Source organism: Cebus imitator, unplaced genomic scaffold (assembly GCF_001604975.1).
Source record: "Cebus imitator isolate Cc_AM_T3 unplaced genomic scaffold, Cebus_imitator-1.0 Scaffold285, whole genome shotgun sequence".
NCBI classification, from domain to species: Eukaryota; Metazoa; Chordata; class Mammalia; order Primates; family Cebidae; genus Cebus; species Cebus imitator.
In genome coordinates, this window is record NW_016107600.1 from 29764 (window position 1) to 54129 (window position 24366).

Here is a 24366-nt window from a genome sequence, read left to right on the forward strand (position 1 = left end):
GTGGGACGTCATGAGCCTCTGGAAACAGAAGGGCTGGTGGCTGGCAGCCCCACCATCAGGCAAAGCCTGAGGCTGTGAGCAGGGCAACCAGTAGGACCTCAGGGTGCTGGCAGGGGTCTTGGCAATCCAGAACATACAAACATGAGAGATGTGCTTCGTGCTCCCTTGGAAGAACTGACTTGGAGTGAGGCCGACCAGCAAACCATTCCTACTATGAGACTTGTGCCCCAGGGGAGCTGTGCCCAGGGTGCTGTTCATGACTGTGCCCTGGCTGACTCCTGTCCCCACCTGATGCTATGTTTTGCACTCTGTAGTATTGTCATGGTCAGTTTCAACTCCAGGCAAATCCTCAGACCTCTGCTCTCTCCAATGTCTTGGTTTTTGCACATGCTGTTGCTTCTGCTTAGGACACTTCTTCCTTCTTAATATGGCTAATTCACCATCCTTTGCATCTCTGCTGGGACATGACATCCTTCAGAAAGCATTTATTGCTGCCCCAAGTCTGGGCTAGGCATCTTGTCTGTGTAGTACAGCATGAGTTCTACTCTTAATACAGTGCTTGGCATGTTGAGTCAACTGCTTGTGCACTTGTCCATCTATCAGACAGGACTGTAAGCTCTTCGAGGGCCGGGATTGAATTGTGTCCATTATCATTTTCCCAGCATCATGCCTGGTATGTGGTAGGCACTTATCAAATGTTTGTTGGATGAATGTATGAAAGATGAAGGCGGGAAGTGGGCTGTATGGAGGGGATGGCTGGGGGTGGGAGTCTATGGGCAGATCACACAGGGCTTGCATGCCGTGTTAAGGAGCTTGGGCTATTTCTAGAAGGCAGTGGGGAGCTACTGAGGGATATGAGCTGGGGAACCACAGTCAGTTTTTTATGTGAGAAAGGCCTAACAGCTTCATGATGAATGAGTTGGATGGAGACAAGAGTGGGGACAGAAAGACCAGGAAGGACCTATCAGGGTCCTGGAGGAACAGAGGTTGAGTGAGACCTGGGGAACAATAGGGCTCACTTTGGTCAGGGGAAGGTGCCTCTGAGCACAAGGCTACTCCCGGTGGTGGGGGGAAGTAGGCAGTGGGCTGGCTGACACTTGTTTTTGGAGCCTTTGCTACTTCTCCTATGCCCTGCAGAACTGTGAGCCCCTCCAGGGAAGGGTCTGGGCCCTCTTTCCTCAGTGCCTCCCCCGTGCCCAGGACACCAGTCTCTGTCCCTCCTCAGCTGGGCAGGCTGTGATCTGGTGGAGTCTAGGAGGCAGCTACCCCAACCCCGGTGTGACCCAGAAGTAGAGGCCAGAGTCCCTGTGAAGTAAGCTTGGCAAGTTTATTGAAAACCCAGAAACACAAAGAGCAGTGCACACAGGCACCCCACCCCACCTGGCCCCCAGGCCTCCTTGGAGCTTGCAGACACAACCCTGCAGTGGACAGGGCTGGGCCTCACACCATGAGCAGGGGCAGGAGTACGGGGAGCGTTGCAGAGCCTGCCTCTCTGCCTGCACCCCACCTCGTGGACTCACATGCCAGAGTTATACCAACAACCCAGGAAGAGAAACAGCAGGACAGAAGGCACTGGAAGAAGAGCCCCCTCGGGGCTTAGGGAGCCTGGGGCCACCAAGGACTGGGATCCTCTGAATCAATCAGAGAGAGAAGGAAAGAACCTTCTCCTGCCAGGGAAAGGAAGAGGAAGGAAGTGAAGGATGTGGACTTAAGGATGCCTGCAGTGCAGACAGTCAGCTCCGTTCTCCAAATTAACCATAGTCACAGGTGGTGAGGGCACTGGATTGATTGTTGTTACTGCAGTGAATGAGCCATTTCTCCATGCTATTGCTGACAGAGAGAGGAGTGACCCAAAGGAAAGAAATTGGGAGTCAGGGAGAAGTCAGCTTGGCTGGAACTGCCAATGGAGCATCTACACGGTGAAAAATCCTCGGAGGGGACATGGGGGCAGGTAGAACAGCAGAGGGAGAGCTGAGGGGTGGCTTCCTGGCAGGAAGGGGAGCTGGAGACCCTCAGGTCCAGAGCACACACACCCTGGGGGCAGAAGCAGGAGCCGTGGAGCTGGTTCTTCTCTGGGCAGCGGGTCTGGGGCTGGGCTCTCAGTACTTGGTCCTGCGGGAGGTGGTGGTGGACACCAGGCGGACACTGGAGCTGCGGCTGCCACTGCAGCTGCTGAAGCCCTGCTCTGCGGGCAGGGGGCAGGGGACACTGAGGGCACAGGGCTCACCAACGAGCACGGAGCCACTCCTGGTGCCAGTGCTCAGCAGGTCCCCAGCGGCCGGGGAGACCCGGGCCCCCCCCAGGCTCGGGCCACAGGAAGTCAGGACTCCGCTGGTGGCACGGACGCTGCTGCTGGTTGAGAAGGTGACCCCGCCACGGCAGAGGGTAGAGCCGGCAACCAAAGGCTCAGAGCCGCACACCAGGCCGCCCCGGGAGCTGCTGACAGCTGTGGAGGAAGAAAGCTTCAGGGAGGCTGCCGACACCGGGGCCCAGTCCTCCACCTCCATGCTACCCCTGCTTTGCACCACCCTGTAATCCCAGCACTTGGGAGGCCGAAGTGGGTGGATCACTTGAGGTCAGGAGATCGAGACCATCCTGGCCAACGTGGTGAAACCCCGTCTCTACTAAAATTACAAAAATTAGCTGAGCATGATGGCGCGTGGCTGTAATCCCAGCTACTCAGGAGGCTGAGGCAGGAGAATCGCTTGAACCAAGGGTTTGGAGGTGGCAGTAAGCTGAGATCGTGTCACTGCACTCCAGCCTGGCGACAGAGCAAGACTCTGTCTCAAAGAAATAAACAAAAAAATCAAACATCCAGATTAAAATGACAAATGCAGCCCATTCCCCAGATGTCTGCATACATCCATAGGTTGACTGTCATTTATATACGGCAAAAGTCCAGTAGGGTTGCGAGCTGGATTATCGAGATAGCTAGAGCAGTAGCTTCCATAAAGCCATGGCAGGCCTTTCCTCTTCCAATTGTATTATGCCCCTTGGTGGTCCCCACACTTCCCCTAGCCCAGCACACGGAAACTCCCTCGAACACTAGTCCTTGTCACCTCTCTCCTGACCGACCGGTGGCTCTGCTCTGTAGCCCTCTGTTCTCCCCTGGACATACCTCCATGACCCAGGACTCGAATCCAACTAAATCTTGCTAGCCCAGCCCTCTCCGTGGAGAGACGCACTCTTTTCTGCCCTTTTGTTGTCCCCAGAATCCTTCCTGCCAACCACAATGTTCACTCAAGCTTGATCTCCTGCAGAAAGCCATTGCCATGGCTTCCTCTACCCATCCACCGCCTCCATGGGAGTGGGGAGGGACACTATTCTCCAAGTACATGTAGCTCTGACTGTCTGACCCACCCGGTTTAGCACTCGGTTCCACCATATGCCAGTGTTCATTTGTGCTTTTGGAGTCAGAAATCTGGGTTTGAATTCTGGTTTGCTTTGTGAGTTCTGGTAAATCATGCATTTTCTCTGGGTGGGTGAAACAGGGATGCCAATATCTGCTCTTCTCTCTGGGATCCTTCTAGGGTTAGGTTGATGGTGGCTAGGACTCATCTTCTCAAGAAGATTCTATTTCTAGAGAGCAGGGGCTGGGTCTGCCTTGCGAGTGCCCCCAGCATCCCATGTCCGGCACACTGCCCTGCATCTTTGGGTACAACCCATGCTTCGGCTGCAGCAGCAGGGAGACTTCCATTAGGCCTTGCTGCGTTTCCTGCCGTCAGGGGATGACAGCCTCCCCTGGCAGAGGCCTTCCCACTCCTTGTAAGTCCCCTAGATGGTTTCCGTGAAGGACAAGTCCGCGCAAAGCAACAGGACTAACTCTCCTCCACTATGGAGGCCTTGCAAACCTTTGTGAATGTTTTGCTCTGCGGAAGGCAGGCTCTGGGGAGATCTCGGACCTCAGCTGAGGAGGTGCTCCCAGTCCAGGGCCAGATGGTCCCAGCTACCCTGACTGTCGTGACCAGACCGGCCATCTTGGAAGGCCCCTGACCCCAGTGTGGACTGAGTTTAAAGGAAGTTTGAAGAGGAGACAAGTGTGTGAAGAGAAAAAAAAAAAAGTTTCTTACATATGTTTACTGGTCCAACACCTTCACAGAGCCTGGAGAGCGAAAGAAACCAGTCATTTCACATGCACTGTTTCCTGAAAACCTATTTGCCATGAAAGGCTTTCTTGTCTGAGTAGACCTGTGGACCAGTGGTTCTCACCCCTGATTATACACACATCTGGGGAGCGTTGAAAAACGACACGTTCTAGACCCTACCCCAAAACCATTAAATTAAAATATTTAAAGAAATGTATCAGTAGTAATTTTAGCAAACTAACCAGCCAAGCAGAACTCCCAATGATTCTGGTACAGCTTGTCTAGACTTGCATTTGAGAGTCACAGATCTAGAGCGTTCTTCCAATTCCCTGACAAGGGCAATGCAACTAACGTTTGCAGAGACTGCATATTTCCTCAGTTCTTCACTGTCCCCTCCTCTCACTTAGCCCTTCTAGATGCCCAAGTCTCTGACTCCACTCTCTTGCCGAACTGAGAGCACTCACCGGCTCTCCTCGCCCTCCAGCAGGTGCCTGTATGTAGCGATCTCGATGTCCAGGGCCAGCTTGACATTCATCAGCTCCTGGTACTCACGCAGCTGCCGTGCCATGTCCTGCTTGGCCTGCTGCAGGGCACACTCCAGATCTGCCAGCTTGCATTTGGCGTCGTTGAGGGTCGCCTCACCCTGCTGCTCGGCCTCGGCCACTACAGTCTCCAATTTGGCACGCTGCAGGGAAGGCAGTTTGCAGGGGGGCTTTGGCAGTGCCAGGCATCCCCAGGTTGGGTCAGAAATAGTGTCCCTCTTATTAGGAACATATCCTGGGGCCAAGGCAGGGATGGACCCCCTGGTGGCTGCTTTCCCAGGCATCAGATATCCTGTAGTTTGATGTCACTATGGGGTGGGGCATTGCTTTTCTTGCTTCCATCTCCACTGACTTTGCCACTTCTGATTTCAGCTGCCCCAGAGCTATGGCATCTAGATGGTAAACTTATTCTTTCTGCACGACCTTTCAGGCTGGGTCTGCCCTAGCCCTTTCCTTCTATGTGGGAAGCTTTCCTTCCCTTCCACAGTCTTCTCCCCCAGGAAGCCTTCCTGAACTGATGCCTCCATTCTTCTGTTTCTGGGTCTTGATGTTCTTCCTCACCTCATTAGACTTGGGGGTTCCCGAAGCTTGAAGCCCTGCTTCTCCCTAATCTGAGGCTTTCCCTCCTTTCCTTTGCCCACCTGAGCCTTGGCGTGCTCAATCTCTGCCTTCAGCCGCTGGATCAGGCGGGTCAGTTCATTGATCTCGTTCCGTGTGTTGCGCAGGTTGTCACAGTGTTGGCCAGCTGTCACCTGCATCTCCTCATACTGGGGAGAGAAGATGGTATTTTGAGGGTTCAAAGGTCAGCTCAAGATCACAGCCCCCACTGAGTTGGGGGGCTGAGACCTCCCTGGGCTTGCTCTGTTGTATATGAGTCTTACCCCGCAGAGCTGCCTACATCCCTTCCCCAGCCTCCACTGCCCACCTTGGTCTGGTACCAGGCCTCAGCATCAGCCCGGCTACGCCTGGCCACCTCCTCATACTGGGCCTTGACCTCAGCGATGATCCCATCAAGGTTCAGGTCACGGCTGTTGTCCATCTTCACAATGACGGATGTCTCTGAGATATGCGACTGCAGCAACCGGATTTCCTGTGTTGGAGGATTGGGGAGACAGATGTGCTCAGAGTCTCATTTAGTAGCTGGGACTCTGCCACAGGGTGCCCAGGAAGTGGAGTTCAGGGCAGAGAGCATCACTCATTGGTTCATAAAAGAGCAAGATCATCCAAACTGAGGATAAAGAAAAAGACATGTCTGAGAACCATCTCAGGCTGACTTTAGAACTCTCATGATGTACTTAGAGACATCCCTTTAACACACAACTTTGCTCAGTGAGCATTGAACCATGGGGACCTAAGAACACGATGGAAGAAAGTGGGAGCCACTCTACGGCTTAAACTTTTCTTAGATTATCCACAGAGTGGCTGTGCTGGTAACAGACCATTGAGATCTGACAATATTTTAGCACATGGTGGTCTAGGAATTCCTATATCCAAAGTCCTTAATAGAAGAACCAAGGGGCTTGGGACTGGCCTACAAAGAAAGTTTCAGAGGAGGTTTTCCTCACCTTTTTCGCTTAGAGCTAGCAATTCAGCTCTGGCTGGGTCTATACCACACTGGACAGATTGTTTATGAAGCAAAAGACAGCTGGTTTGGCTAATTAGGTCAAACACATTTTTTCTTACCTGTCCTGGAAAATCAATTTTTCAGTCTTCTGGTCAGTACACAGAAAGTGACGTTTTTAAGATCCTAGTCTTTTTAGATTGGCCAGTAAGGATTTGGATCATAGATGCAAGGAGTTTGACCTGCATCAGGCTGCTGAAAAGCCTGCTCACCTTCCCGTCCCCATTTGAAGATATATTGGCATATAGGGTGTACAGATTTGAGTGGGAGGAAAGATATATGATGGCAAATGTTTGAAAATATGCTAGCCTAGACTAAGCCCTCAGGGAGCCCAGGCGAAGCACGGATCCCCTTGGATGCCCTAGAGAAGATGAGCCCTTACCTCCATGTAAAGGGTTTTTAGAAAGTCAATTTCCTGAGTTAGGGTATCCACGTTGGCCTCGAGATCAGACTTTTGTATGAAAGCTGCATCCACATCCTGTATAAAAGAGAGAAGGATAAATGCTCATCTCCTGTGCACTGCTTCACCTTCCCACCTGGGTCTGGAGATGGATGCAAAGATGCAGCCACTTCCCACAGTTGGTTAAAGTTGCTGGGTATAAGCAAAGCTCAATGATGTTTGCTCTTCTCCCTGTTACAATGTCAGCATCTCCCCAGGGGATGCAGGACATTTTCTGATGTTCAGTTAGAGACAAGGAAAATCTAGATAATCCAAGATACTTAGGTCATCCAAGATACCATTTTAGCACATGGTGGTCTAGGAATTCCTATATCCAACGTCCTTAATAGAGGAACCAAGAGGCTTGGGGCTGGCCTGCAAAGAGAGTTCCAGAGGAGACTTCCACTTTCTTAACATGGGTTTGGGATCTGAAAACCTGGTGTATTGCTATGCTCCTCTGATAGAAATGACTTAGGATTGTTGTAATTGACTATAGAGCAAGCAGGACTGAGCTGAAAAAGATGCTGAACATGGGCACCTCTCCTTTCATGTGACGCAATTCTAAAGAATCTGAGGCTGAACCTGAACTTTGTAGGAAATTTCTTGTGATCTCTGGGGTTCCACTGTCTTGGTGTGAGTAGTCCCAGACTCCACAGGGATGTGTGGGCAGTTTCCTTGGGAGTCTTGGGAACATTTGCCAGTCCAGAGGAGAAGTTGGCCTAGCCTGTGGCTCCCCCTTACCTTCTTCAGAGCCACAAACTCATTCTCAGCGTTGGCCCGACATACCACCTCCTCTTCATACCTGGGATGATAAAAGTTAAGAGGGCAAGTTCTTACTCTGAACTGAGAGCCAGTTACTCCCAATTCCCCAGTGAACCTTTCGAGGCCTCTCAGTCCATGCAGGAGCATGGGATCCTGTTGCTATCTGCACGATATAACATCATCCCTTCTGTCGCATCTTCATGACTTTCATAAGCCAGTGCCTCTCAGTTTCTCCAAATCTCTTCCTCTTTCTTAATGTGGGTTTGGGATCTGAAACCCTGGTCTATTGCTACGTTCCTCTGATAGAAATGACTTAGGATTGTTGCGCTTGACTATGAGCAAGCAGGACCCAACTGAAAAAGATGCTGAACATGGGCACCTTTTTCCTCAGGAGGGCCTCCTCCTCTCTGTTCACACATCACTACCCACCACCCCTGTCCCCAGGCTTGATGCGGCGACCAGCATTCAACCCTGATCCTTCCAGCTGCTCTCATCTGAGCTTGGTGGTGGATTCTGGGGCCTGGGGCCAGCCCAGGCCTGTTGTTGGTCTGTATGGCTCAGATGTCACTCACTTCTTCTTGAAGCCCTCAACGACATCCTGCAGGTGGTTCCTCTCAGCCTGGAGCCGGGCCTGGTCACTGACCAGCGCCTCCAGCTGCCTCCGCAAGTTGGTGATGTAGCTCTCGAAGAGTGGCTCCAGATTGCTCCTGACACATTTCTGCTCTTGGAGGAAGCTCCACTTGGTCTCTAGGAGCTTATTCTGCTGCTCTAGGAACCGCACCTAAGCACACAGGGCACAGAAATGGCATTTGAAGTGCTTGAGAGGGTTCACACCTCAACCAAGTTCTTGAGATGGCCAGCTATGACTCGACCATGTGTCTACAGCGTTCTCTCCTCTGCTAAGTTTCCTTCCTCCTCTAACTCAGCAGAATCTGGAAAGGCGGGTTGTGACTCCCTCCTTGTGCTCAGCTAGGCCTAGGTACCAATATGGGGTTTTGAACCACAACACTTCAATACTATTCACTTATCTACCCTCTAAGAAAGGTGTACACTGGTTCAACAGGAAGGTGGAAGGGTTGATTCTGTTTAAGCTGGGGTTTGCCTGTATCTGAAAACTGATGCCAGCCATCCCTGGCAGAGAATGAGGAGCAGAGTAAACTACATTTCGGGTAGGATATGGTACTAAGAGGTGGGAAGTCTGATTGTAAGTCCTACCCAGCATCTCAGATAGTCCATTGGCTGAGCTGTGTAGAGCTGGAAGAGAACTTACAGACCCTTTACTCCAGCCCCTCATTTTAGAGAGGAAGAAACCAAAACTTACAGATGTTCCCTTCCATTCTCAGATGCAGCCATTCCATCTCCACATAGACATGGTGAGTGGGATGTCAGTTCCTTCGGGTGATCCACATCGCTGTTCCCACTTACCTGCCTGGAGACCAGTGACTACCAGGGGTCACTCCCTACGGTTTCCCTGAATCTGGGCAACTTGGCCGAATTTTGATACCTCATCTGGGGGGTATGAATTCCTTTTTCTTTTTAATTACTCAACTCCATTCTCTACTTTTCTAAGCTTGGACAGATGAGGTCACTCAGCCTCAGAAACTATGAAAACTTCATAAGGAACAAAAGGATCTCAAAGAATAAAACCTCTTAAACATGTATCAGCCAACACCTGGCTAAAGTCCCAATGTTTCCAGCCTGTATCAGAGACATTTCTAAGTGACCAGATGGAACACGTGTCCAGATGCCCTCAAGTTTGGCTGGAGGTTCCTCTGTCTTCCAGAAGATGTCATCACTGTCTGAGTCTGTCTTACCACACAGCATGGCCTCTGGTTTGTCCTTGCTCTGCAGCAGAGCATCCTGGAAGGCATACCGCAATGCCTTAGGTAGACACTTGAAAGATCTGGGGTCAGGGTCACTTCCCAGCACTTAGCCAGTTCTTTTTAAGGGAAAGAGCATTCTAGTGCATTTTGGCTGTAATATTCCTAGACCCTGAGATTCAGCTATCATAGGTACCTTGTCAATGAAGGAGGCAAACTTGTTGTTGAGGGTCTTGATTTGCTCCTTCTCGTCTTTCTTCACCCTCTGGGCATTGGGGTCAATCTCCAGGTTGAGGGGGGTCAGCAGGCTCTGGTTCACAGTCACTGCTGTGATGGATGGGGCTGCTGGGACTCCAACTCTGTAGCCAAAGCCAGGGCCACCAAAGCCATAGCCAATGCCACTGCCAGCTCCAAACCCCAGGCCAACGCAGCTGCCAGCCCCAGGCCCCAGACCAACACCTCTCCCATCACCAAAACCCATCCCACAGCCAGCACCGAAGCCAACTCCACAGTGGACAGGCCGAGGGCCTACAGGTGCCATCCGGGGTGAGTACGATCCAAAGGTGACGACACTCTGACTACCAAAGCTGCCAAGGCCCCGGAAGCCAGGCCCACTCCTGCAGGAGACGGAGCTGGCCCGGAAACGGTTCAGGTTCTGCGGTGTCATTGCTGAGCAAGAGCTGAAGTTGCCCATCCGGTGAGCAGAGCTGACTCTGTAGGAGCGGCAAGACATGGCAGCTTCCTGGTTGGGAGCGAAAGAGCGAGCGTAGAACGGGTGAGCTGGAGCTGGGAGTCCCTCTGAGGCTAGTGGATCCCGTGGACCCCTTTTATGTGTGTGGTGATCTGAGGCTTGGCCCCATAAAAGCGAGAAAAGCCATTTGCAGGCATTTATGAGCTTGGGTAATTGGCAGAAACTCTTCATGCCTATAACCTCCTTGACGGTGAGTTAACTCAGACACACCTAGTCTCATCAGGATGAGGGCTATAACAGCAAACCAATAAATATTAAAAACACATAAACGCATAAACATTATAGTCCTATTTTTCCCCGTAAGTCCACCACAATTGCCATTATGGGGACATTAATTTGGTTTGGTCATAAATGCAATAGGTTTTTTCACTGTAAGTGTGGCTAACCACCAGAAAGTTAGGATGGCGAGAGCTCCAGCAGGAGGCTCACAAAGGATGCATCCATGAAGACATCACCCTCTACAGGGGTCGGGGTGTGTGCAAAAGAGAGACGTGGTCTGCACATCTCCAAGTGGGAAGTGATAACGGGGAAAATACAGCTTGTTGCATCTCTGTAGATCGATTAAATAACCAAAAAAACCTTCTGCCATGTTTTATCCAATATGGCTGTTTGTGCAAGAGTTGAATCTACAGTAAAGCTCATTTGGGCTAGTGTAGACACATCTGTGACTTGAGACACTCAGAGATATTCATTCATTCAACAGTTTTCGAGTGCCTACTATGTATCCAGCAGTGTCCTTGGTGCTTGGGGTACAGAGATTAAAAAGATAGTCTCTATCTTCATGGTAGTAGGGAACAATTTATCTTATTATTATTATTATTTTTTAAGTGACAGAGTCTATGTTGCCCAGGCTGGTCTTGAACTCCTGGGCTCAAGTGATCTTCCTGCTTCCACCTCCCGAGTAGTGGGGACTGCAGGCGTGCACCACCATGCCCAGTAGGAGATTTATCTTGAGGACTTCCAGCGGTCAGCACTTTGTGGCATAATTTGAGCCCAAAGCATTGGAAAGTTTACGTGTGGAAAGTTTACATGATTTTTCGCCCCCAAATATACCATAGGGCAGATTTATAGGCCTGTTCGCTTAGGTTCCTTGAATTATTGATGAATCTTTGGTTAGGATAGAGAGACACAATATGCATCTGGATAAAAAATGAAAAGTTCTTTCCAGCAAAAGATAACATCCAACAGCTGAGTATTATCGTTGTTATCAATATTGCATCTCTCTTAGGACCCTGAGCCAGGCTGGTGTTTGCCTTTTCTATTCTAGTGTGTCCTGTGCCCAGGGAAATGCATGTTTGACTGGATGCTTGAGATTCTTTGGGATGCTTGGAATTCTACTTGGAAGGGGATGTGTGCTTTTGACCAGAAGTATCCAGCTCATTTGTGCAGTATTTTCTTTTTCCAGCTATCATTTGTATGTCTAAGAGGGAAACGAAGCAGAAAAAAATAACAAGTGTGTACTTCTCATCAAGACCACTGCCTCCATGTTAAATTCAATGGTCTGTCCTCAGCCCTCACTTCACTTGACTTAGCAGCAGCATTTCACGTAGCTGACCATGCCCCTTCTCTTGAAACACATTCTTCTTTCGATTTTGAGACACTTTACTCTCTCGATTTCTTGCTACTCTTTTCAATCTTCTTAACCAGTTCCTTCTTATATCCCCAGCCTCTAGATGCTGCAGAGTCCCTGGGCTCAATCCTTGTGTGTCTATTCTCTTCTTTAGACTCGTTGCCTTGGTGATATTATACAGACTCGCAACTTTAAATACCAAATTCATTCATGAGTGCCAAGGCATATCTCTACAACAGACCCCCCTACTCCTAAGTGCTGCACATATATTTTGACCAACATCTCTACTTGGATATCATTTCGGCATCTCAAACTTAATACAGTCATCCCTTGGTGTCCCAGGGAATTTCTTGCAGGACCCCCTATGGATACCAAAATCCATGGATGCTCATTGAGCCTCTGATATAGAATTGTGTAGTATTTGCATGTAACCCACACACATCCTCCTGTGTACTTGAAATCATCTCTGGATGATATATCTAATGCAATGTAAATGCTATGTAAATAGTTGTTATACTCTATTGACAAGAAAAAAGTCTGTACTTGTTCAGCACAGATGCAATTTTTTTTGGAATAGTTTAGATCTGCAGTTGGTTGAATCCACAGATACGGAATCCACAGATACAGAGGGCTGACTTTATGACCAAAACTGTTCTCCTAATTGTTCCTACTGTGTTCCACTTGCCAACCTCACCGTCTGCAATAGGTCAGGCCAGAAATCTTGGAATCATCCTTTTGTCCTCTTTGTTTTTTTTTTTCTTTTCCCACATTCAGTTTATTGGCAAATTCTCCCTTCAAAATACACCCAGACTCCTACTCCTTCTCACCACCCCGCCACTCCCATGCTGGCCCAGGCCCATCTCTTCCTACAGGATCTTCTGAACTACACTCCCAGCTCGTCTCCCAGCTTCTTCCCTTGCCCCTTCAGACGTTTCTTAGCACCACGAGCGATCCTTTAAAAACGTGCCAGATCATGCCATTTCCATGCTCAAACTCCTCCCATGGTTTCCCACCCACTCAGAGTCAATGCTCTGTAAGACACTATGCAGCGTGCCTCCCACTTCCCTGACCTCATCCCCTCCACCTGTCCTGCTGCTCACTCTGCTCCAGCCACTTGGGCATCCTGGCTGTCCATTAAACAAGCAGAACGACTCCTGCCTCAGACGCTTACCCCTTGCTGTTTCCTCTGCGGGGAACATTTTTCCTCAAATAGCTGCACACTCTTCCAGCACTTTGTTCATATGTCATCCTCTCAGCTTCTATTGGAAGCTCCCTGTCCTCCCTGCCCGCCTGACTCTTCCGCACTTAAAGCCATCAGAGGTCCTCTCCTGCGTGGATTTGCCTATTGCTGTTGATTTGCCCTGGCTGGAGCGAAGCTTTAGGAGGCAGACACCGCTGTGCATTTTGCTCTCCTCGGGGTCCTCAGGGCTCAGTAGAGTGGGGCACATGGGGGGCATTCTGTATCGTTTCGTTGAGTGAATGGAAGAGGCTGCAAAGGCTAAAAGCAGGAGCAGAAAGGAACAGGGAGTATAAAGAAGAGGAATTTGGGCGTTTAGTTTTGCAGATATTTCAGGAAAAAGAGACTCCAGGTTCCCAAATGGACAGGAATGGCACTGGAGGGGACGGTGATGCAGAAACTCAATAGCTCGCAGGAGAACCAATCCAGTTTGCCCTCCAGCTCCAGCCTCTTGGGGTTTGAGCCAGGCTGCTTGAAAGAGCATCCCACTCCTCTGAGGCCAGGCAAGGGGTTCCAGGAGATTGGAGCAGGGGGACCAGAAGCTGTCTGGTGGAAGTGAAAGGGGAAGGGAGTGGGAGGCATGCCCTTCCTAGAGAACCCTAGTGAGGACCCAAAAGACTGGATATTGATTTTAGAGTCAGATGGACCTGGGTAAACTCAGTTTTGTCACTGACCAGCAGTACGATTTTGGATAGTGCTATACCAAGGACAGAGTGGTGGCCAGGTTCTGCCACAGGTGCAGGCACTAGGGGAAACTTATCTGCAGAGAACTTTAAAACCAAATACAACCAGCTCATTAACAATTTTCAACATGCATGGGCCATTCTAAATAATGCCAGTCGTCCCTTCCGGCCCTATCGCATACCAATGACCTTGGGGAAATTGTTCGACCTCCAAGCCTCAGTTTCCTCATGTGTAATGTGGAATATTCCCTGTTTCATAGTATGATGAGGATTACATGGGAAGTGCCTGGGATGTGCACTGTGCAGTGCCTGGCAGCTGCCACTATTCTCCATTCCTTTCCCTTGCTCTTTCCTCCATCCCTTTCCTTCTCTTTTGCACAACCCTCCCCTCACTTCTACATAGTCATCCCTGTTCTCATCCACACCCACCTCCTTCCCACTCCAGGGACAGATGCACTCATACCCCATTAGCCATTCCTGTCCCGTGTCCCAGCTTCCCTCAACCCTGATCAGGCTGGGTAGGGCGGGGATGATTGTACTTGGGACCAGTCAAGCATAACCCCTGCTCTGTGATGAGCTGTCGCCACCAGCAGTTTGCAGTTTGGAGGCATTATTTCGCCAGACGATGCATAACACAACCCTCAGTCATTTTTTAAGGGGTGGCAGGTGGGGAGAGGGGGCGGAGTTGCCCTGGCAACTCTGGGTGGGAGGTTTTGCTGTTGCAACAGTTTCTTCTTGCTGTTGTCAGCCAGCCTGAGTGTCACTCCAGAGACCTGAGGGCTAAGCCCAGGCTCCATGGCTGCGTTACCGTGCCTGGCTGCTGGGTCATCAGGATGCTATCTGTGGAGCAGGGAGGAGGCAGAAACGCTGAGCAGAGGAAAGGGAGGGGAAGGGCTGTGTGAGGGAGGGAGACATCCTGGTTGGGCATGGAGGTTCTGGGAATCCTGTTTGTGCTGTGGCTGGGTGGGTGTGTGTGGGAAGGGGGATGTTAGGGGAAGCCCAGATGCTGAGAAGGCTTCAGAGGGCTTCTGTTTCGCCTGGGGACGAGTTTGAGCTGGAGAAAGTCACCGGCTGGGGAGGTTTTCATGCTGAGACCTGCTCCTGCTGGGAGCTTCCTGCTGGGAAAGGAAGCGCCAGTCCCCCAGCAGGGGCGGGTCAGGGGGCAGGGGTGTGTGTGAGAGGCTAGGCCCCCCCCTTGCCAGTACCCCCTCCTCTCTCCCCTCTCAGATGAGTATACCTCCCCAGGGGAGATAAAGTACCCTCTTCTTGTTTTCTACCCACCCCTAACACTTCTTCCAGGAAGGATGATTTTTCAGGTTTAATCCAATGTCTCACGTTGCCCATACAGCTGTCACCTGTCCAGAGTGAAAACGTTTCTAGTGGTAGACATCTAGTTCAGTTTGCTTAACACACCTTTATTGGTTGCTAATGTGTGCCTGGCATTGAACTTAGGTGCCAGGGTGGCTGGGACAGCCTCTTCCAGGTTCAGTGACCCTAAGCTCCCCCTCCTCTGCTCATGGTGCCATTTCTAGATTTCAAGCCCCTGCCAGGATTCTTTCTGGGTACTTGGTGACCCTGACTGGAGAGTGGCAGTTGTGGGTGGACTTAGGGCCACAGATGTGACTGTTGTGAGGAAGGGCCATTGGGGGCAGGGGAGCAAGGAGGGGCCAGGGGAGCAAGGAGGGGCCAGGGGAGCAAGGAGGGGCCAGGGGAGCAAGGAGGGGCTGTGTGGGAGGGAGAGAAACTCTGGTGAGCACTTGAGAGCTTCGGGAGGAAGGGGGCGGAGAAATGGGAGACATTCTGTGGAGACAGACACAGGAACACGGAGCTCCATTCCATGTCCCCACAGCCTCCCTAGGTTGCTCTGGGCTGCTCCCCATCCTGTCCTCACTGCCACACTCTGAAAGAGCTGGGGTTAGGAGACTCCAGGCTGAGCCGAGTGCAGTGAAGCTCTGGCTTCATGCAGACTGTTCTCTTCCTCGCCCAGGGCAGGGGGCCGGGGCCTGTTCCAACTGTATCCCAGCACCCAGCACAGGGCTGGCCCCGGAAGACGCTCAGGAGGCATTTGCTGAATTGAATGGAATGAAGACGTCCCAGCCACCGCCAGGAGGCACTGTGTCCTGCCTGTTTTGAAATACTCCTCTCCTGGGGAGAAAGCGGGGTGGGGACACAGCTGTAAAACACTGGAGAGTCCCTGGTGGGTGTCCTGGAGGGGGTGCCCTGGTCTCTGTGCTCACGTCCAGGGCTGAGCGGGGGCGAGCACTCCTGGGATGAGCAGTGCTTATGGGATGGCTCCAGGCAGCCTTCCTGCCCAGCAGATACTCATCAGGGCGCTGGCACTCTGGAACCAAATCCCAGGAGGGTCATCGTCAGGCCCCGAGTCTGCCTCACTATAGTCATGGGGGAGTCTTCCTTCCCTCCCTCCTTCATTCTTAGCTCAGTCTTGACACCAAGGTGGGCTGTGTCCTGGGCCCGGGACAGCCATCTGTGAGATGGGGTGGGCTGTCTCCTTGGAATCTGTGTTTGCTGACTCCAGGACAGAGCGTCCCTGTGGCTCTAGGGTGCTCTGAGTTAGTCCTCAGCAGGGAGTGAAGCTGGCTGCAGGGCCAGGTCCAGAGTGACGAGGGTTCCAGTGGGAACGAGGCTCTCAGTCCATCATTTCCTGCTCTCCTTCCCGGCATGTGGATGTGTGGCTCTGGAATCACACTCACAGGCCCCAGGCATGTGCTGCTTGCCCAGTTGGCAGCTGTGATGCCCAGCCTGGAGCCCACTGCTGGTGTCATGCCTGACACTCCGGCGGGCCTCCAGGGCTCAGACTTGCCTCGCTTCCTCCTGGGAGCTTCCGGAGCCTCAGGACTAAGGCGGACCCTGGGTTCTGTCCCCGTGGCCTTCTGCTCTTCCACCATCACAACAGCCCTCATAGCTGTAATTTTGCATGTCGGGTCTGTATTTCCTGGTAGGCTGTAAGCCCATGAGGCATGGGGCCAGGCCCCACCCCCCTTTTTGTTTTTTGAGATGAAATCTGTCTCCGTTGCCCAGGTTGGAGTGCAGTGGTGCGACCTTGGCTCGCTGTAACCTCCGCCTCCCGGGTTTAAGCGATTCTCTTGCCTCAGCCTCCCAAGTAGCTGGGACTACAAGCATGTGCCATCATACCTGGTTAGTTTTTTGTATTTTTAGTAGAGACGGGGTTTCACTGTGTTAGCCAGGATGGTCTCGATCTCCTGACCTTGTGAAGCACCCGCCTCAGCCTCCCAAAGTGCTGGGATTACAGGTGTGAGTCACCAAGCCTGGCCCAGGGCTCCACTGAAAAAAAAAATAGCCTTATTGAGATAATCCCTATTACTGTATAATTCATTAATTTGAAATGTAGGAGTCAATGACTTTTAGAATGTGCAACCGTCACTACAGCCAATTTTAGAACATTTTCATCACCTCAGAAAGAAATCTTTATTTTTTATCCAAAAAAAAAAGGTCTTTTAAGAGACAAGGTCTTGCTCTGTCACCCAGGCTGGAGTGCAGTGGTGCGATCGTAGCTCACTGCAGCCTTGAACTTCTGGGCTCAAGGGATCCTCCTGCTTCAGCTTCCCAAGTAGCTGGGACTGCAGGCACAGCTGCCACATCACGCTAAGAAACCTGTAGTGGTGGCTCCCATGATTCCCCTAAGCCCTGTCTTCTCCTTCTTCCATCCCTAAGCAGCCATGGCTCTGCTTTTTCTGTGAATTCCCGTATTCTGGACTTTCATACGAATGGAATTATAAAATAGGTGGCCTTTTGTGACTGGCTTCTTTCACTTTGCACAAGGTTTCCAAGGTTCATCCACGCTGCAGCATGCATCAGCACTCCACTTCTTTATATGGCCGAGAAGATTCCATTGTAGAGGTATGCCCTATTTTGGATAGACAATGTGGCATGTCTATACAACGTTGTTTCTACCTTTTAGTTATCATGAATAATGTTGTGATAACCGTTCATGTGCATGTTTTTGCATGATATAGGTTTCTATCTCTCTTGGGTGTATGCCCATGAGTGATATTGCTGACTCACATGGTACCTCTGTGAGTACCATGCTCAGGAGCTGCCAGGCTGTCTTCCACAGTGGCTGCCCCATCTTACACTCTCCACCATCGGCCCTGCGTAAGGTGTCTACTGCACTTACGGGGTAAACTGGCCATGACCAGGGCTGTCTCGTTCACCACTGAGTCTCCAGGCCCTGGGTAGCCAGCCACATAGCAGGTGCTTGAGAGATGCTGACTGAGCAAGTGAAAGTGAAGGAATGGGTACTCTTGACTATGCTTGTCCACGGATCTGACTCTAGACTTCCCTTCAGCCCCTGTCAGTGTTCCCTGTGATCCTGTCTCTGACCCTTTCCAGGCAGTCATGTGCTGCTTCTTGGGCCTCCCATGTTCTTTGGCACTCATTATTTACGACTCCTCACTCCATGAGGCTGAGCGTCCCTCCAGGGTTAAGAGGGTGTCTTAGTCATTTCTGTATCACCAGCCTCTCATGCAGGGCTTGGCGCAGCCTGGGTGTTCTCTGGGGAGAGGAGGGAGTCATTCCAACTCTTAGGAGAGGGGAGCCTTAACGGGGAAAGCACCCCCAGGAGAGATGGTTTCAGGGGGTCAGTGAGGCAAAGGAAAGGGGACTGGGGCCTCACAGAGGGTGGACGCGCTGCCGCCAGATCTCCAGGTCTTGGGCTCTAAACGGGGAGAGGAGACTGGAGTGTCCTGGTCCTCCTCACTCAATGGGCTGCCACCATCTTCACTGCTTTCCTGGAGCTGGGGCTGCCCAGGCACAGAGTATGGTTCAGGATAGGGACAGAGCCCAGGGCTTGGGGCTGCTAAGTCTAGACATGATAGAAGACCCCATGGATTTCTCCAGGTTGTGTGTAGGGCACCATGCAGTGAGGAGGCCTGTGTGAAATGGTTTGTGGTTTTAACACGGCAAGTGATTTGCACACTGTTGGGGTGTGATGGGCAGGTTTCAAGTGTGATTTGTATGGAGCCCTATTTCTTTCACAAGCCATTTGCAAATTATTTACATGGGTGTTTCTGTTTGTACACTAACGTTCATTTCTGTTCCTAAGCCTCCAGTCCCCAGAAGCTGCTCACCAGCTCCCCCTCAGCCTTATCACACTTCCCACAGAGCAGAGTAAATAATGCTGATTTCCATAATCCATGAACAGAGTAGATTTATTTTGATCAGACAAACCCAGATGCTCAGAGCAAAGGCCCTGGAACCCCAGAGGGCCAGGCTTGGCAAGAGGGGCTTCTGGGAGGTGGAGTCAGCCCACAGCTCCTCCTCCATCTATAAGCTCCTGAGCCAGGGCCTCCGAGTTGGCAGGGCAGCTCCACATCACTGTCATATCAGACCCAAAGCAAGAGGAGCTCAAGGAAGGGGGAGCAGGAAGGGGCGGCTATGTACAGAAGGGGTTGGGTGGAGGTGGGACTGATTCCATCGGGCAAATAATACTCGTTTTTGGTTTTCCATCTATCCAGTAAACATTCCATATTCCCTTGCCCTTTGTTCTAGGCATTTGCCTGATATCACCGGCCAATGTGTGCTCAGGAGAAAGATTTGTTTTCATAGTTTGGGTTCAACATACCTGCCAAAGTAAATCTACTGGCCAAAGGCCACCTCTTGATTCTCTGTGCTGAGGGGACATTGGCGGGTCCCGACTGATCCTGAAATTGTGGCACTTGGCTTTGGAATTCAGAGTGGGATCTGGGAGTGTCTCCTTTTGATATTTGCAGTGGTGCACATTTCAGATGGTGTTAAAGGAAATTCACTTTTCTTAGGGGCACGAGAGCCCGAAGTAAGGGCAGTGTAGAGAGTCTGCGGGGACGAGGAGCTGGCTCTGCGGGGAACTGTCCATGGGATGATCCACAGAGCAGAACTGTGGTGTGCCCATTTGGCCTTCTGGGGGCTACTGCCATTCTGGGGTTAGGAACGATGAATTCTCTTTCTCTGCCTTCTGTCCCCACCATCTGGGCCTAGCTGAGGGTCTGCACACAGCTGAGTTGGAGGTGACTGGTGAGGGAAAGGAGGGGCCCGAGGGGCAGCTCAGTTCCCAATCGGGGAACACTGGAGGGGGATGTGGAGTCAATACGGGGATGAGGGGTCCTGGAACATCCTTGTCTTCAGCCCTGGTGGGGGTGTGACACCCAGGGCCATGGGGCTGGGGCCCTGTCTCCTGGATGTCCAGTGTCTGGGGCCGTGCTAACGCTTGTGACTGGAGCAGCTTTCCCCAGCCCCTAGCTTTGTGCTGGAGCTCCGCCCGCTCCCACAGCTTGGTAGCCCTTGGGGCTCGCAGGGGACATACAGCTCACTGGTGCCCGCGACGCTGCAGCCCCCATTGCCCCTGAGGACGCTGGTGCTAAGGACAGGTGTGCTGACCCCACATGGCTCGTACAGGATGGCACCTTTGGAGCTGCTCACCGCTGTGGGAACAGGAAGGGGTGTTCAGGGCCCCATGTGGCATGGCTGTCAGTGCACTGCCCTGAAACTCCTCAGCCAGGCCACTCCTCCCACCTGCTGCTCAGCCTCCAGCTTCCACGTCTCCCCACCCTAGTCATGTAAAGTGCTTGCAAGGTTCCCAGGCACCTCTCTGTTTTCCCCAGAGCCTTGGCAAGGCCAGGCCGGATTCAGCTTCACCCTTCTTCAGTTTCTACTGGACCTTCCTTCCTGAGCTTGCTTCAAATCCTCTCCCTCTAGAAAAGTATCTTCTTGTCAGGGTGGTTGTTTTTGGCCCCTGGGCCCTGAAGCACTTGGACCGTGGTGTCACAAATCTGCTCCCAGTCTGACTCCCAAAAGATCTGGATAGCCCTTTCCACCAGCCTGAGAGCTCACAGCAGACTGAGCTCTTCTCTTGGGGTGGGGGAGGCATCAGAGGTCTGGGAAGGGATGGTGGGGGCTGACTGGTGCTGTGTTGGTCAACCCCCAAAACCTCAGAGCCCGTGGGAATGGCTCATCTACTTACAGATATTCACAGGTCCAATGCCTTCACACAGCCTGGGGATGAGATGAAAAAGAAGACAGGTAAGTACATCAAACAGATGCAGGTAAATGTAGCATCTCCCCGCTCCTGCCCTCACTGTGAGTTGAGCCACGTTAGCTATGAGCTGTTGCCATGTGCTGCTGTGGGTTTTCAATGACTGGGGCGGGGGACAGGGGAGAGCGATACTAGCAGCCACCGCCAGAGGGCTGGGTGGTGGCCACACCTGGTGCCTGTCTTTGACCACTTCTGGAGGAGCTCACCTGTGCTCCTCACCCTCCAGCAGGCGCCTGTAGGTGGCGATCTCGATGTCCAGGCCCAGCTTGGAGTTCATCACCTCCTGGTACTCCTTGAGCAGGCAGGCCATGTCCTGCTTGGCCTTCTGCAGAGCCTCCTCCAGCCCTGCCAGCTTGCACTTGGCATCGTTGAGAGCTGCCTCACCCTGCTGCTCTGCCTCCGCGATGGCACCCTCAAGTTTGCAACGCTGTGGGAGGGGCACAGAAAAGCATCACTGGGGGCTCTAGAGCCCCAATCTCAACTCCCAGAAGAGCAGAGAGAGCACAGTGGTGGCTACGTGCCAGGCTCTCATTTGCTGCGAGCTTCGTCCTAGGATTGCGACATCTGGTTCCTCCAGGGAACTGGGACAGGTTTTCTGTCTAAAATACCTCCAAGAGAGCTGGGATTTTAAGTATGAGTAGAAATTTCTGTGGGGCCAATAGGTTTTAAGTGCCTAGCTGGTCTTCCCTAGGAGAATGGAGTGGATCTGACTTTATGAACAATTCAGAGCCACCGTGCATGTGAGGATCACAGAATTACAGTCTTTGGGTCTGAAGGGGCTGTGGAGAGTATCTTTTCTATACTTGCACCTAGTGAAGCCTCCTTGCTTTTCATCTTGACGCTGGTCACCTCGTTTCTGTTGGGGACCTATTTCCTGTGGCTGCTCATCCTGCTGTGGCTCAGCCCTTTTGTAGAAAGGACTTGCTTCTGTTTGAGCAAGGCAGCACGAGTTTATTTCCTCTTCAATGGCACGCACAGCAGGGACTGAACCCACCTTGCACGGTGCACACCGGCCGGTCAGCCTAGGGTGGCTCTCGCAGCAAGGACGTCCTCCCCAGCCTCACCTGGGCTTTGACATTCTCGATGTCCTGCTGCAGCCGCTGGATCAGCTTGTTCATTTCCAGGATCTCATTCTTGCGGTTACGGAGGTTGTCGCAGTGGTTCCCAGCTGTGACTCTCAGCTCCTCATACTGCCAGGACAGAGAGGTCAGAGCCCCAGGCCCCGCACGGTGGCATCTCCTAGCCTCCTTTCTCACCGTTTCCAGTCTCTCCTCCAGTGACTTCCTAGCTCGGGTGCTCTCTGGCTCTCACACTTGTTCTGCTCCTCGACCTTCTTCCACTTGTGGGCAATTTGGGGTCCCTATGTGGGCTGCCCCTGATTCCCATCTCACCCCTTCCCCAGCTCCAGGCTTGTTAAATTCTTCTCCAACCCCTGAGATCCCCTCTTCCGTTTAGCTTTCTGTGTCTGGTCCTTTACTCTGTCCCAGAGCTCAAGTTCACCCAAGGGCTATCTCCCTTTTAGATATGCCTCTGGACCTTGGAAGGGGTTTCTGTGCTCAGGCTGGCTTTCCTAACAGACCAAGGAGTGCCCATCAGGAGGAGTACATTTGTATGTTTTCCCTAAAACAATAAAAAACAAAATGCAATTTATGTCCTACCTAGATGTAACACCTTTTTTTTTTTTTTAAAAAAAAACCTTTGCACTTTAAATCCAATTTCTGAATAATAGCATGTACAGGTTGCATTTGTGTTTTAAAAAATTAACTGCCTTTGAATTTTCTGATGGTGGGTGGGAGCATATTATATAGAAAATGCAAAATGAGAGATAAGCCTGTAATCACATTCTTTGGCTCCCTTGTTATTTGGTTACACTGGGAAAGTCTGCAGTTGCCCAACAAATATCCATTCTCCTCTTCTTGAAACAGAACCACTGGCTGCGCACAGTGGCTCACGTCTGTAATGCCAGCATTTTGGAAGGCCAATTCGGGCAGATCATTTGAGGTCAGGAGTTCAAGACCAGCCTGGCCAACATGGTGAAACCCCATCTCTACTAAAAATACACAAGATAGCCAGGCGTGGTGGTGCATGCTTGTAATCCCAGCTACTTGGGAGGCTGAGGCGGGAGGCTCACTTGAACCTGAGAGGCAGAGGTTGCAGTGAGGTGAGATTGCACCACTGCATTCCAGCCTGAGCAACAGAGCAAGACACCATCTCGAAAAAACAAAAACAAAACCAGAACCAAACAACTGTTTTTATTCAGGGTTACAATGAGCTCAGATAAGAGAATACTTCTCGGCCCTCCAATCAATGAGATCTATGGCCATGGCTGGGTAGGACTTCTGGGAAAGCTCTTTAAAGAGCAGAATGACCCCGTTGGCTTCTTCCCCCTATGTTTTCCTTGCTGCCTGGCATAAGCCTGTGAGATTGGAGGCGCTACAGCTCTCTTGGGACATGAGACAACCGTGAGGGTGAACATCTTTGTCTTCAGCCCTGGTGGGGATGTGACATCCAGGGCCCTGGAGCTGGGGCCCTGTCTCCTGGATGTCCAGCTTCTGGGGCTGTGCTAACACTTGCAGCTGCAGGAGCTGCCCCCAGCCCCTAGCTTCATGTTACAGATGGCAGAATGGAGAGCTAGAAGGATGCTAGGTCCCTGATGATGACCCAGAACCCTTGTGTTATCCTGGGCAGTTTATTTTGTACTTCAAGCTACCTGAGAAAAAAGTAAAAATTCAGTTTTAGCCATTTTTGTTTTTTTTGCATTTCTGATCCTCACTGCCAAATGCAATCCTTAACTAATAGAATTGTCTCTACGATTCTGACTTAGCAGGATGAGAAAATGGGGCGATTGTAGTCTGAACCCACTTGGCTGATGGTGGTTGCCAGGGGCAACCAGAGGAAGGGCCAGCCAGAGTGAAACCTGGCTGTGGGTGGGCCACAGATGGGGTCTCCAGGAGCTGACTCCAGATCAGGGTTTCATACTTCCACCATGGAGCTCCAGAAAATGGGCAGGGCATCACTCTGGGCACTCCCTGGCACCCACTGCCTTCAGAACAAAGCCAAACAACTTAGCACAGCCCTGCAGATGTGCAGTGACCTGGCCTCAAGCTACCCCTCCAGCCTGATCTCCACAGCACGTGGCACTCTAGGCCCCTCGCTTTCTGCTATGTCCTAACACCTGCTGCTCATCCTCCCCCCATCTGCCCATTGAATCTTACTTGTCCTTCAAGATTAGATCAAATGACAACACCTTTGTGTTTGCAGACACAGTTTGTTCCCTCCGTCATCAGACTCCCTTCACCTGCCGCTCCACCCTCGCAGCCACTTCCTGCTAGCTGCTGTTTTGGTTTGGGAAGCGCGTCCCTGCTGGCCACCCTATTTGAAACTTCACTCCAACCCTCCCTACCCTTCTCCTGGTTTATTTTCTTCCCAGCACTTGGTATCATGGTCTAACACACATCCCTTGCACTTACATGCCTTGTTTACTGTCTGCCCCTCTGCCCCTCCCACCTCACCCTGGCCCCCAACTTGTCTCTGGAATGAAAGTGACAGGAAGGCAGGGACTAGTGTCTGTGCTGTTTCCTCCTGTGTCTCCAGCTTCTAGGACTGCGGCGGATGCTGAATACACAGTGTTGAATGAGTGGACCAAGGAGTGTATGCATGCATGGTGCCTTTCACAGGTAGGGCACGAGAGGCTGAGCTGATGATATTTGTTAAGCCAAATTACCCTAGGGCCCCCCTGCCCTCTAAGCAAGCCCCTAATTATGAAGTCTGAGGCCATCTTAATCACTGTTTCTGCTCTACCATTAGA

The 24366-nt window shown here is 51.6% G+C and overlaps 2 protein-coding genes across 4 annotated transcripts in view; both read right to left on the reverse strand.

Annotated features, from left to right (window-relative positions):
* Positions 1 to 1327: 1327 nt before the first annotated feature.
* KRT84 (keratin 84) lies at positions 1328 to 10063 on the reverse strand. Its single transcript, XM_017501731.2, has 9 exons — positions 9466 to 10063; positions 8022 to 8230; positions 7429 to 7489; positions 6631 to 6726; positions 5553 to 5717; positions 5269 to 5394; positions 4550 to 4770; positions 4071 to 4102; positions 1328 to 2446 (listed from the first exon to the last, which is right to left on the reverse strand). Exons 1-9 carry the CDS (start codon positions 10000 to 10002, stop codon positions 2100 to 2102), a joined length of 1794 nt encoding a protein of 597 aa, XP_017357220.2. The 5' UTR covers positions 10003 to 10063; the 3' UTR covers positions 1328 to 2099.
* KRT82 (keratin 82) overlaps positions 2955 to 24366 on the reverse strand; it is a 28277-nt gene continuing 6865 nt past the window's right edge. For 2 of the 3 annotated variants that reach the window (XM_017501730.2, XM_037728969.1), the window contains 4 exons: positions 21623 to 21748; positions 20765 to 20985; positions 20487 to 20518; positions 18669 to 19947 (listed from right to left, as the gene is read on the reverse strand). In XM_017501730.2, coding sequence (XP_017357219.1) covers positions 19727 to 19947; positions 20487 to 20518; positions 20765 to 20985; positions 21623 to 21748 — 600 coding nt within the window. In that variant the 3' untranslated portion in view covers positions 18669 to 19726. Of the gene's footprint in view, positions 2966 to 18668; positions 19948 to 20486; positions 20519 to 20764; positions 20986 to 21622; positions 21749 to 24366 lie in introns of those variants that run through there. The other variant, XR_005195931.1, reaches the window with a different exon arrangement.

Bases quoted from the DNA above. Each gene is read 5' to 3' on its own strand.
- KRT84 (XM_017501731.2), bottom strand. From the start codon at position 10,002: ATGTCTTGCCGCTCCTACAGAGTCAGCTCTGCTCACCGGATGGGCAAC. The intron at 7,490-8,021 runs GTGAGTGACATC...TTATCATCCCAG, and splicing joins GTTGAGGGCTTCAAGAAGAA to GTATGAAGAGGAGGTGGTAT. The intron at 5,395-5,552 runs GTGGGCAGTGGA...TTCTCTCCCCAG, and splicing joins AGGCCTGGTACCAGACCAAG to TATGAGGAGATGCAGGTGAC.